Raw genomic sequence first — 11,813 nt, forward strand, 5'->3', positions numbered from 1 at the left:
TCTACTAGACTGTCTCCACAGCAGGTCAGAAGCTGATCCAGTGAAGGGTATACAGAAGGAAGTCCCTCAAGGCCAGGTCCTGAGTAGCATCATTGTCCACTTCTCTTTCTTGAGCCATCAAATCAGCACCCTTGTCCTGGGTTGGCCACTGACAGGGCTACCCTGTCACTCACCACTCGCATCTCCCCTCCCTGAAGCTGCTTCACTGTTGAAATGCATGGTGCTATGTTTCATGTTGGTAGGACCCCAGGCTGTGTGTTTTGACCTTGGCAGTGGAGGAGTGTCCCATTGGGCTATTTCTCTTGTAAGTTATATGATATATATCTGCAGGGCCAGCTGCTGGCAACCAGGAGCCAGGATGCCCACACCTTCTGGAATCAGTGAGGACTGCTTATATCTCAACGTGTTTGTCCCTGAGAGCGTGGTGAGTGCTGGGGTCTGGGAGTTGTGTTCTGTTTGCTCACTGCTGCCGGCATTGGCTCACTCATCCACTTGGGTTCAGTACTGCTGCCCCTGAGCTGTTCCCAGTGGCTCTTAGCTTCCTGAAGACCCTGCAGGCATAGAAGGTTCTCCTGGTCCCTCCAAGGCCTTATCCCATCCTTACCCACCTCAGTACATGACTTGAATGCTGTTAGTCTCCTAACACATTTACAAAGACCCTACTGTGTATCAGGCATTGTTGTATATGTTACAACACAGCTAGGAATAAAAGGAAGTTGCTACCTTTGTGAACTTCCATGCATACATCACCAGTAACTCTATCTAAGCACCAGTAGCTGATATGGAGAAAAAGAAAGCTGAGCAAGGAACAAAAAGGGCCTGGTGGGGCTCTGTCAGGTGGGTGACCAGAAGGTGACATTTGAGCAGTGCATGTGCCTTACAGACAACTGAGGAGAAGCCACAGAGTGGGAGACTAAAGTAGACACTCCCTCGCAGCTAGGGATGGTGGAGCTGGATTCAAACTTGGTCTTCATACAAAGAAACCCCCCTAAAAGGCAACCTCAGAACATTCCTGTGGAGAGTTCCCTAAGAGCTCTGGAGGGCCAGGTCTCAGGACTTGACCTTAAATCAGATTGTGCTCTGTTTGGACGCTCCTAACTGACCAAGAGCTTGCTGTGCTCCTGGTGTGGATTTGAGTTTCTTGTTGTTCAAGAAGAGACAGAGGATGTGAGAGACATAGGATCTAGTGAGTTTAGGGAGCATCAGTTTCTGGTGGGGCTAGTCCAGAAAGCAATGATGGATCTGATGGTGGGTGTGGCCATGACTCCACTTCCTGGTCCCTGGTCTCTGCTAGCATGTACTTTTGGAAGTTTGATCTTGGTAACCTGGTCTGAGGGAGCTCCTAGTGAGAACATCATAAATGTGGAAGGTCTCACTGGTTGCCTGAATAGAAGTGTGGAGCTAAGATTCTGCCCCATGCTGTCACACGGCACCTGGAATGTTGAATTAAGTCCTGGCTCAAAGTCATTTCTGCCACTTACTCCTACCTCATTGGCAGCCTTGAGAAGGCAACTCAAGTTCTATGTGCCTCAGTTACCTTATCTGTAAAGTGGGCAGAGAAATATCATCCACCTTAAAGTCCATGTGAGAGTTAGCTTAAGCAGTGCATCCCTTAAGTGCTCAGTACTGGGCCTACCACATCTGAATTAGTCAACACATGGCTAACAGGAGAGACATGGGGGTTGGAGTGGAGACAGTGGGGTAGGAGTAGAGTTGGAGAACAGTCAGCGGGCTAGATCATACCTAGATCACACCTAGAGGCATGAGAGCTGCTTCATTTGAAGAACAACAAGAAACTCAAGCACACACCAGGAGCATAGCCAACCCTTGGACCATACTTGGGCGTCTTGGAAACCAGAAAGCGCATGGAAGAGTAGTAATCATCTCGGGGGACCTGTGCCAGGCATTCAGCGGGATACTTCTTCTTGAGCCAGTGGACTCCAGAGGAGCCCTGGGTAACCTTACTCAGCAGTTAACCACCCAGTGGCTCCACAGAACTGGCAATCTGTTTCCATACAAATGGCAGCCTAAAAAGCTGTGCGGGGCGGTAATACTCTGTCCCATGTGTCCCTAGGAGTCAGAATTGACTCGATGGCATCCAGCTACAACAGCATGCATTACCAAGGTAAGTTTCAATGACAGAAGGACCAGTTAGAGGAAGTCCTTGAGGCCTCAGAGGATTCTTCATTGGAGAACTCAGGGCACCAACTGAGGGTAGTGATGGAGAACCAATGCCTGGCATCCTGAGATGGATTCAGGCTCTACTCACAATTGCAAAATGTCCTTACTTTTCTGACCGTTTCTTTACCTGTGAAATTGGGTTGAGCATGCCTGTAGGGCAGAGATGACAAAAGGAGCCATGTGTTGGTGTCCAGTGCTTACCAGGGGAAAGGTGGACCTGCCAACCCCTTTTGGTTGAAAGAGAGCCCACCTCTAACCCCCAGACTTCTCCAATGTCACAGGTCCCCAACGCCTCGGTGTTAGTCTTCTTCCACAACACCGTGGAGGACCCCGAGAGAGAGGGACAGCTGGCCGTCGACGGTTCCTTCCTGGCTGCTGTTGGTAACCTCATTGTGGTCACCGCCAGCTACCGAGTGGGCATCTTTGGCTTCCTGAGTTCTGGTGAGTTGTGGTGTTGGTGGGGACAGCTGACTTTCTGAACCGAGGCTCACTCTTGGGGTGTTCTCAGCCCCTTCTTCCTGAGCACATATTTGTGAGCACCGGCAATGATATGACACAGAGACTATAGTGACCATGGACTGACCTATGTGCCTGAAGTGGTCCCAAGTTCACTGCAAGTGGTAACTAAGGCACAAAGAGGTTAGGAACATGGTGATTTCGTCAAGCTCATATGGTTAGGCAAATTGGACCCAGGGTTTACCAGAGGTCCATGTGTTTTAAGGAATGAATGATAGCTCTTCTGCTGACCTGGGACTGAGGAGTGGACTAGTGATGTGTTTCTCACTTTCTCTTTCATTCTGGCCCCACTTGTGGAGATCAGCCTGTCTCTTACCCAGCCATTTATCACCCATTTATGAACCCATTTATCACCCTGACTCTGCCGACCCAGACCCACCCATCCCCAGGATAGATTTGAACCTGGAACCAGTTGAACTATCCCCCATCTGCACATATTCCTCCATGGTCAGCATGCCCATGTCCAGTTAGCTGTAGCAGAGGGCAGGTATATGGAACTCAGAATTGGAGAATCCAATTGTCTGATCTGCTGTTCTGCTGTGTGACCTCAATCTTCCCTTCCATATAATGGGGATAATTTTATCCCACTTCCAGGGTTACTGTGGAGTGGGGCAGCGCTCATGGAAGGGCTTTAGAAGAGCTGGACACAACCTTGGATGTGGATCGAGCTCTCTCTCTGGTTCCTGAGAATCTTATTTAAAACCTGAGATGTTTTCCATGCTAATATGGATGGGTGGTTAGAGGTAAAAAGGCTAAGGAAGGAAATGACTAGAATGTGGGGGAGCTCAGGTGTGATACAGATGAACAGAAGACCAAAGGTTGGACCTGCAGGGTGGCTTGGTGGAGAGCATCTGAGGCAGTGAGGTCAGGAGGACCAAGATGGGGATTTCAGTGTGGATGAACTGTTGACGCAGACAGAATAGGACAGATGCCAATGTGAAAAACAGGATGATGACCAGAGTTCAGATTTTCCTTAGAGGGGATGGGGTCCACTGCTAAAGAATGAGGACTTTGGGAATATTGGATAGAAACTGGGGATCTGAGAAAGCTTTGGGGGGAGTCGAAGAATGATTTACACACAAACACACAAATAAGTTTTCATCTTGAAGGGGAGTAATCTCTTTGCTTGGGATGTTGTTCTTCGTTCCCAACACGAGATGAACAGCGGTCTATTAAGGCAGCCATTCTTTCTCTAGCACACGTGGAAGCAATTTGAAGGCCCCCCCCCCCACACACACACACATTGGATTGTGAGCAGGCAGGACTTTCCAGATAGGACTGATGTTTGGCTTAGACCATCTCTAGACTGGACAGCGATTTTCCATTGGCTCTGGGTTCTAAGGGCCGGGAGTTGTCATCGCATGGACTCTGATCCTGCTGAGAATCCATGTACTTCTGGAAACCTGTTCTGGCTGGGGCTGGGGCAGGCTAACAAGAAGGGAAGATCCAGCACATCCAACTCTCTCATTCCTAACCTGCACCCACATTGCTTCCTTACCTGGGCTCAGAGCAGCACCCATCACAGTGACCAGGCAGGCTCTGTGACTGGCTTGGCTCCCTGACTTAGTCCTCACAGCAGAGCACCCAGATGCCAGGAGGCTAGGACATAGCATTGTTGTTAAGTGTCGTCAAGTCAATTCTGACCCATAGCGACCCTGATTAGAGTTTCCGAGGAACAGCTGGTGAGCTTGAACCGCCAATCTTGCAGTTAAAATGGCTTTGTAGTCTGAAGCATTAGCCCACAGTGCCACACCAGGACTCCAGGACTCCATGGTTGGTTGGTTATATGCTGTCGAGTCGATTCCGACTCATAGTGACCCTGTACAGGGTTTCCGAGGCTGTCAATCTTTACCGGAGCAGAAAGCCTCATCTTTCTCCTGCGGAACAGCTGGTAGTTTCGAACTGTTGACCTTGCAGTTCGCAGCCCGATTCATAACCACTACGCTACCAAAGCTCCTTCCAGGACTCCATTAGGACCTCTTTATTACAAATGCTCACCAGCAGCATCAATCCCAAGTCAAACCTACTGTCATTGACTCATAGAGACCCTGCAGAACAGAGTGGATCTACCCAGGGGCTTTCCAAGGCACATGTAGCGCCGTGGGTTCATGCGCCAGACTGCAAAGCTGTTTGAATTGCAAGGTCGGTGGTTCAAGCTCACCAGATGCTTCTCAGAAACCTTATACAGGGTCGCTATGGGTTGGAGTCGACTCGACGGCACTTAACAACAACAGTCTTTACAGAAGCAGACTGTCTCATCTTTCTCCTGTGGAGTAACCAGTGGTTTCAAACCGCCAACCTTCCAGTTAACAGCCCGACACTTACTTCTTCCCTGCTCCACGAGGGCTCCTAGTGGCAGGGTGGGCTTTAAACCCTGTCAGTGAACTAACAACAGCAGAAAACAGAAATGCCACATTCACATGGCAGCCAGCCATCTCCGATTGGATTGGCCAAGTGGCAGCATCGATGGACTCAAGCATGGCAACAGTAATGAGGTTGGCCCAGGATCAGGCAGTGTTTCATTCTGCTGTGCATACGGTCGCTATGGGTCGGTACCGACTCGATGGCACCTAACAACAACAATAACCTTGGAGCTCATTTAGCCTCACATGGTTTTTCTTTGCTTTACTTTGTACCAGTTGCCACTTGGCGACTCTGGAGGACAGAGTAGAACTGCCACATAGGGTTTCAATGGCTGTAAATCTTTACAGTGTGTGTTTGACAGGTTTTTCTTCCACGGAGTAACTAGTGGGTTTGAACTGCCAACCTTTTGGCTAACAACCTGGTGCTGAACCACTGTGCCACCAGAGTTCCTTTCTTTAATAAAGAAAGCCCACTGCCATGGAGTTGATTGTAACTCATAGCAACCCTGTATAGGGTTTCTGAAGCTCTCTTCTCTACAGGAGTGAGATGAGGCAGGGAGTTAGCTCCTTCCCATTGGTTGTGCCAAGCAAGGGGTGGTACTGACCATGTGTTCTGAACTCTTATCCTGGCTAGAGACAGTGCCTCATGTACCAATAGGAAAGCCATGACCCAGAAGAGTTAAATGACATGTCCAAGGTCTCCTACCCACCAAAGGCCAATGCTGGAATTCCAGCCAGGGTGTGTGTGTGTGTGTGTGTGGCTCTGACGTCCATTTTCTTCCCAATACCCCACAATGGATCTGGAAACACAGTGGTCCTGACCTGTGGAGGCATGAGCCTGAGTAGCCCTGGCCCTCAGTGGAACCCCTACACCTGGTGTAGACCACACTGCGATGACTGATTCTGAGGCTGCAGAAATCATGCCAAAGGCTTTCCTCTTCTTTGAAGGGTCCCGCGAGGTGACTGGAAACTGGGGACTGATGGACCAGGTGGCCGCGTTGACTTGGGTACAGACGCACATCGGAGAGTTCGGCGGGGACCCTCGCCGCGTGTCCCTGGCAGCAGACCGAGGCGGAGCTGATGTGGCCAGTATCCACCTTGTTACCCCCAAGACTGTGGAAGCCAGACTCTTCCGGAGGGCTGTTCTGATGGTGAGTCATTGCAGATACTGCTACCAGGAAGTGGCTCTCAGTGCGTCTTGAGATCATTGAATTGCTTGGTTTTCCCTCATCCTTTGTCCTGAATGTGGATTCTGCTATGGTCATCTTTCCATGTGTGTATGAATCCGGCACACTGAAGTATCCCTAGACTCTTTCCCACTTGTATCCAAAGTGACACCAGTTCTAGATGGTGCGAGATCTCCTCATTCAGGTTGACTTATTCTGAACCTTTAATCAGTCCCTTATCAATGGATATAAAGAAGGGGATGGAACAGAGTCAGAAACTTGCTGGTGGAGGAAAAGGTCAGACTGCTGAGCTACATTAGGCAGATCCCTAAACAGGACAGAAACCGAACAAAGATAGCCCTCACCTACCTTCCAGTATTGCGCCTTTGATGGTCTCTGTGTTAGAACTTGGACTTCTAAGCCCTTACATTGCCTGGTTTCCTCAATGGCCCTTACTCTAGAAGATCTGATGGCATTTCCTTGGTCAACCGTGTTGGGTGACTCTTGGATTTCAATGGTCTCTTTGGTTTCATTATGGGTCCACTTAGTCCTTGACTGTTGAATGTAGGCAACTGACACAAAGCACAGACTAGAACTCATGACTTGTGATTCTGCCGGATGCTCTGAAGGACCTGCCAGGTGATGATGGTGCTGTTGACTTGATGATGATGATAATCGTAATGGAAGAAGTGCCCAGTTGGTCACAGCATCAGGTCTGCTTCTTTCTCTATTGAGTATCCAGTTTGAGAGAGGTGTTGTGTAAGAGGCTGGAAGTGGCACCGTAGATAATGCCCGTTCTGTTCTCAGGACGCATGCAGCTTTGTAGGGGATTGGGAATTAGCAACCCAAACAAATATTGAAATGAGGGTCTTATGACAGCTCACAGAGAAGGCCCGAGCGAGTGTCCAGGAATGCTACCCAGATAGAAAATGTCTGGACAAATCTTGCAGGCTGTGTAGGCATTTGCTGATGGGCCGAGATCTGGCAAAGAAGGAGAACTTGGCTGTGCGTGGGAATTTTCAAGCTGTGTGCTGTGGCTGGCGGGAAAGATCCCAGATGGGCAGAGATGCTGAGGCTGGGAAGAACAGAAGTGTGCCAGGTCCTACTACAGAGAGTGAGATTTGTCTCGGGTGCGTAGGGAACCACTGGAGGGTTCGGAGACACCTGGGAAGCTGGTGGACTTGAGATCAGTATTTCAGGGAGATTTCTTTTAGAACTGGGAGGTTTTTATGTGTTGTCGAGTCAGTTCTGACTCACAGAGACCCCATTCACAGTAGTCCTGTGCCATCTTCACAATTGTTTTGATACTTGAGAACTGGGAGGAGGAGGGATTTGAGTGGGCAAGGAAGCGATCCCAAGACTATTATTGTTAAGTGCTGTTGAATCAGATCCAATATATAGAGACCCCATATAGGGTTTCCGAGGCTATACAACTTTTTTTTTTTTAAGTTTTTAATGTGAACTATGTGTTAGTTTACATGGGTGAACATTATCTTTACATTCATCCTATCGTAATTTGTTTCACTGCAACGATCACAATCCCCTGCATGCATCATCAAACAACCAAAGGGTACACCCCACACACCTGCCCCCCTGCCGCTAGCACACAGCCCTTCTCCATCCTTGAGTCCAGAGTCCCCAGGCCCTCCTTCTGTCCACTTCATTGTCTCTGCCTCCATCTGAGGCTGTGCATATTTGTGGGAACAGAAAGCCTCGTCTTTCTCCCATAGAGTAGTCGGTGGGTTTGAACTGCCAACCTTGTGGTTCACAGTCCAGTGCTTATCCCACAGAGCCACTGTGCTCCCACAGAACTATGGGGGACCAGTGACGTCACCACCATGGGCTGAATGAATCTCTCTCAGACCAACCATGTACCTGCAGCTGGTTCGTCCAGCTTTCCAGTGACCCCACATTTGGCCATAAGAGGAGCAGCAGAAGCGTCCTTGTGTGGCCACACTGATGCTAGACCAACATTGTGACCATTCCCAACAGGAAGCAGTGCCACCAGCCACTCCACCTTCCTCCCTCAGCCGCAGGGGCTTCTGGTGATCCATAAAGAGTCTGTGTTCCTGTCTGCCTCATACAGGGTCTTCCTCTGAGGGCGCCCTTTTCTCCCATCCTCCTCTTACCTGCCCTCCTCCTCCTTCAGGGAAGCCTTCTAGACCTTTTTGCTGAGAACTGGACCCCTTTATATAGGAGGACTTCAGAAAGTTCGTCTTTAAATGTTAATATTTCCATGAGCTTTTTGAAGCCCCCTCACGTGGCCTCCATCAGCCTTGACTTCGAACATCAGTAAACATTTATCACCAGTGCCAGGTGTCTTCTTCTCATGGCGCCCCGAGTCTGTTTCACAACGAGTCATGTAGTAGATGTTCAGTGATTAACATCAGACACCGAATGAACACATAAGGGGTGGAGTGCTCAGAGCTGGGACCAGGAGCCCACAGGCTACCCCTCCGCCTCCCACAACCCCTTCTTGTATATCTTGTGCTTTGATTCAAGCTTTCTTGAAGCTACTCATTTGAAGAGAGTCCATTTGCATGGCAGGAGATCTGAGACAAACAGTCTTCAAATCCTGGTGTGGCAAACAGACAGTCTTAATCTCCCAGCATTGCCGAAGCAGAATATCAGAGTGGGTGGCTTTAAGGGGCAGACATTAATGATCTCCAAATGATCAAGGCTACAAGTCTGAGTTCTGGATGTGGGCAGGGTCAGGCTCCAGGGGAAGATCTGACTCATCTCTTTTGACTTCAGTAGCCCTGGGCATTTCTTGGTGTCCCTCTGGATTGTTGATGGATGTCTCTCTGTGTGTGACTCTATTCTCACAATAATGTCACACAGATGGGATTAGAATCTAGTTTACTCTAGTGTGATTTTGAGGACATAACTGATATCACCTGAAAAATTGAAAAAAAAAAACACACACACAAAAAACCAAATCCTATTTCCTCAAGTAGGTGTGGGGGTAAAATGTCACTTGTCACCGTCACTCTGGGAGACAGAGCTCAGTGTTTGTCACAGACTTTCTGCGTTGGTATGAACCCTGTAGGGACTCTTCCAAGGCCTTTTCAGAAACAAGACACCCACAAGGACCCAGAAGACTCCCAAACTGCCTTCCAACAAGCTCAGCTTGCAGAATTTGCATTCTGGGGGTTTAGGTGTTTGAGGGATTTGAAAAATTCATCTGTTTTAACAAATGACAGTGTATTTAAAAATAACCCTTCCCATCTGCTTTAGTCATTTTGAAGCAGCTTTGACAATTGCTCCCAGCCGCCTTTAGGATGCTGGGAAATTGTTTGGAAGGGAGAAAACTAAAATACTTCAGCTATTAGCAGTTCTCCAGCGTGTTCTTTAATCACTGATGTTTGGGAAGAGAATGTGAGGTGGGAATTTAATCCCTAGATTAAATCTGAAGTCTTTTTTTTCAAATTTTGGGGCCAGACCTAGTAAAACATCAGGCAAGAGATACTCCACTGATGGTAATTAATATAGTATATTTGTTTAGCACTAGTTAAGCACTCAGCTGCTAATTGGAGGGTCAACTGTTGGAAGCCACCAGCCACTCCATAGGAGAGAGATGTGGCTGTCTGCTTAACAACCTCAGAAACCCTAGGAGGTAGTTGTACTCTGGCCACTGAGTCAGAAACAACTCAACGGCAGTGTGTTTTTTGGTTTGTTTTTTATGTTTTGTTGTTAAGTTTTTGTTTATTTGTTTGTTTTTTTATTGTGTTTTGGGTGAAAGTTTACAAGGAAAATTGGTTTTCCATTCAACAATTCATACACAATTTTGTTTTGTAACATTGATTGCAGTTTCTACCATGTAACAGCTCTCTTTACACTTGCCCCCTGTCTTTACTGGTTTCATTCTGCCTTCCCTCCTGCCTTTGGAGCTTTAGCTCTGGGAAAATACTTTTGTTTGGTTGATTGTTCTAAAGGTGCATGCCTCCCTACTGTTAATGTTCACCTTATACGCCTTGTGTGGCACTGTCGGGGAAGCACTGGGCTGCAAGGTCAGTTTGAATCATATGATCGGTGGTTCAAATCCAGAAACTCTATACAGGGTCACTGAGGCACTTCACAACAATAATTGTTGGGTTGAAAGTTGAGTTCAGTTCCAGGCCTAAAGTGTGTCTAAAGGCTATATAGTCTTGGAGGTTCCACCAGTCTATGCCTGACCAGTAAGTCTGAGCTTTTATATGATTTTGAGTTTTGTCCCACATTTTCTCCCACTCTCCAGGCTCGCCTATTGTGGTCCCTTTCAGAATAGTTAGCAGTGATAGTCGGGCCCCATCTAACTCCTCTGGGACCAGAGTCAAGTAGGTTGGGGTTCACATGGTCCATGAGACCTTTAGACTAATGGCTTCCCTATGTTTTTTATTTTCTTTACTCTTCTTTTTTCTGGGTGGGGAGAGACCAAGTTACACTTTAGATGGCCACTTCAAAGGCTTTTAAGACCCAGTTGCTACTCACCAAAGTAGGATGCAGAACATGGTCTTTGTGGACTATGGTATGCCAACTGACCTTGAGGTTCCTTGAGACCGTGATCTTGGGACCCCAGGCTCAGTGCCTCAGTTCATTCCCTCAAGGAGTTTGGTTCTGGCTAAGAAGTTTACGTAACTTTTCTCTCCACATCCGCTCTACTATATTTATGGATATATTTGTAGCTCAGGTGAATACAAGTGTAGAAGTATCCTCTGCCAAGCCTATATACAATCCTAGGCAGAGTCCTATTGCCTTCCCAGCCCTGTTCAGATTGAATGTCTGTCTGTGGATCCCCTGGTAGGCCATTGTTTTTACTGTTATTGCAAGTTATGTGTATAATAGTATTTACTTGTTTCCCTTAACTCTTGTGTTCCTCCCAGTGTCCTCCGTTGCTTGATCCTTTTGTGCTGACGTCCCCGATTGTATATTGTGTTTTCTTTCACCCAAGTAAATATGTGTCTACTCGCTAGTTAGTGAGCTAGCCCGTCTTCCCCTCCCACCCTTGGTGGCCTTCACAGGATGTTTCTATCTCTGTGTAAATCTCTTCTTGACTTTGACTCTGATGATGGTTGTTGTTAAGTGTCCTCGAGTCAGTTCTGACACAGAGCGACCCTGTGTAAGGTTTCTGAGTCACGACATCTTTGAGGGAGTAGAAAGCTGGTGGATTCAAACTGCAGACCTTGTGATCTGCAGTCAAATGCTTATCGTAGGGGACCACCGCACTCCATTTTACAGTGGTGGTCTCAAACATTATTTGTCCTTTCATGATTCACTCAGCACACTGTCTGCTAGCTTCATCCAGGTTATGAGGTGTTTTGCAGATTCATTGCTATTCTTGAATGTTGCATTAAAGTAGTATTTCATTGGGTGTGTGAACCCTTGGTTTTTTTGTTTTGTTTTGCTTTATCCATTAATCTGATGATGGGCACTTAGGCTGTCTCTATCTTTTTGCGATTGTGAATAGATAGCACTGTGAGGAACACGGGTGTGCGTATATCTGTTCTTATCACTGCTCTTATTTCTCGAGGATATGTCATCTTACAGTGCTATTTCTGGGTGTCTTAGGCTGGGTTTTCTAGAGAAGCAAAACCATCGAAACTTATAT

At 47.7% G+C, this 11,813-nt stretch overlaps 1 protein-coding gene across 1 annotated transcript in view; it reads left to right on the plus strand.

Moving 5' to 3' along the window:
• TG (thyroglobulin) overlaps window positions 1-11,813 on the plus strand; it is a 266,945-nt gene that overhangs the window by 148,929 nt on the left and 106,203 nt on the right. Inside the window, exons 39-41 of the mRNA XM_006830717.1 lie at window positions 331-424; window positions 2,463-2,622; window positions 6,009-6,211. Of these exons, the coding sequence (XP_006830780.1) occupies window positions 331-424; window positions 2,463-2,622; window positions 6,009-6,211 (457 nt within the window). The remainder of the gene's footprint in view (window positions 1-330; window positions 425-2,462; window positions 2,623-6,008; window positions 6,212-11,813) is intronic.

The sequence above is a fragment of the Chrysochloris asiatica genome, unplaced genomic scaffold, assembly GCF_000296735.1.
Source record: "Chrysochloris asiatica unplaced genomic scaffold, ChrAsi1.0 scaffold00001, whole genome shotgun sequence".
Taxonomy (NCBI): domain Eukaryota; kingdom Metazoa; phylum Chordata; class Mammalia; order Afrosoricida; family Chrysochloridae; genus Chrysochloris; species Chrysochloris asiatica.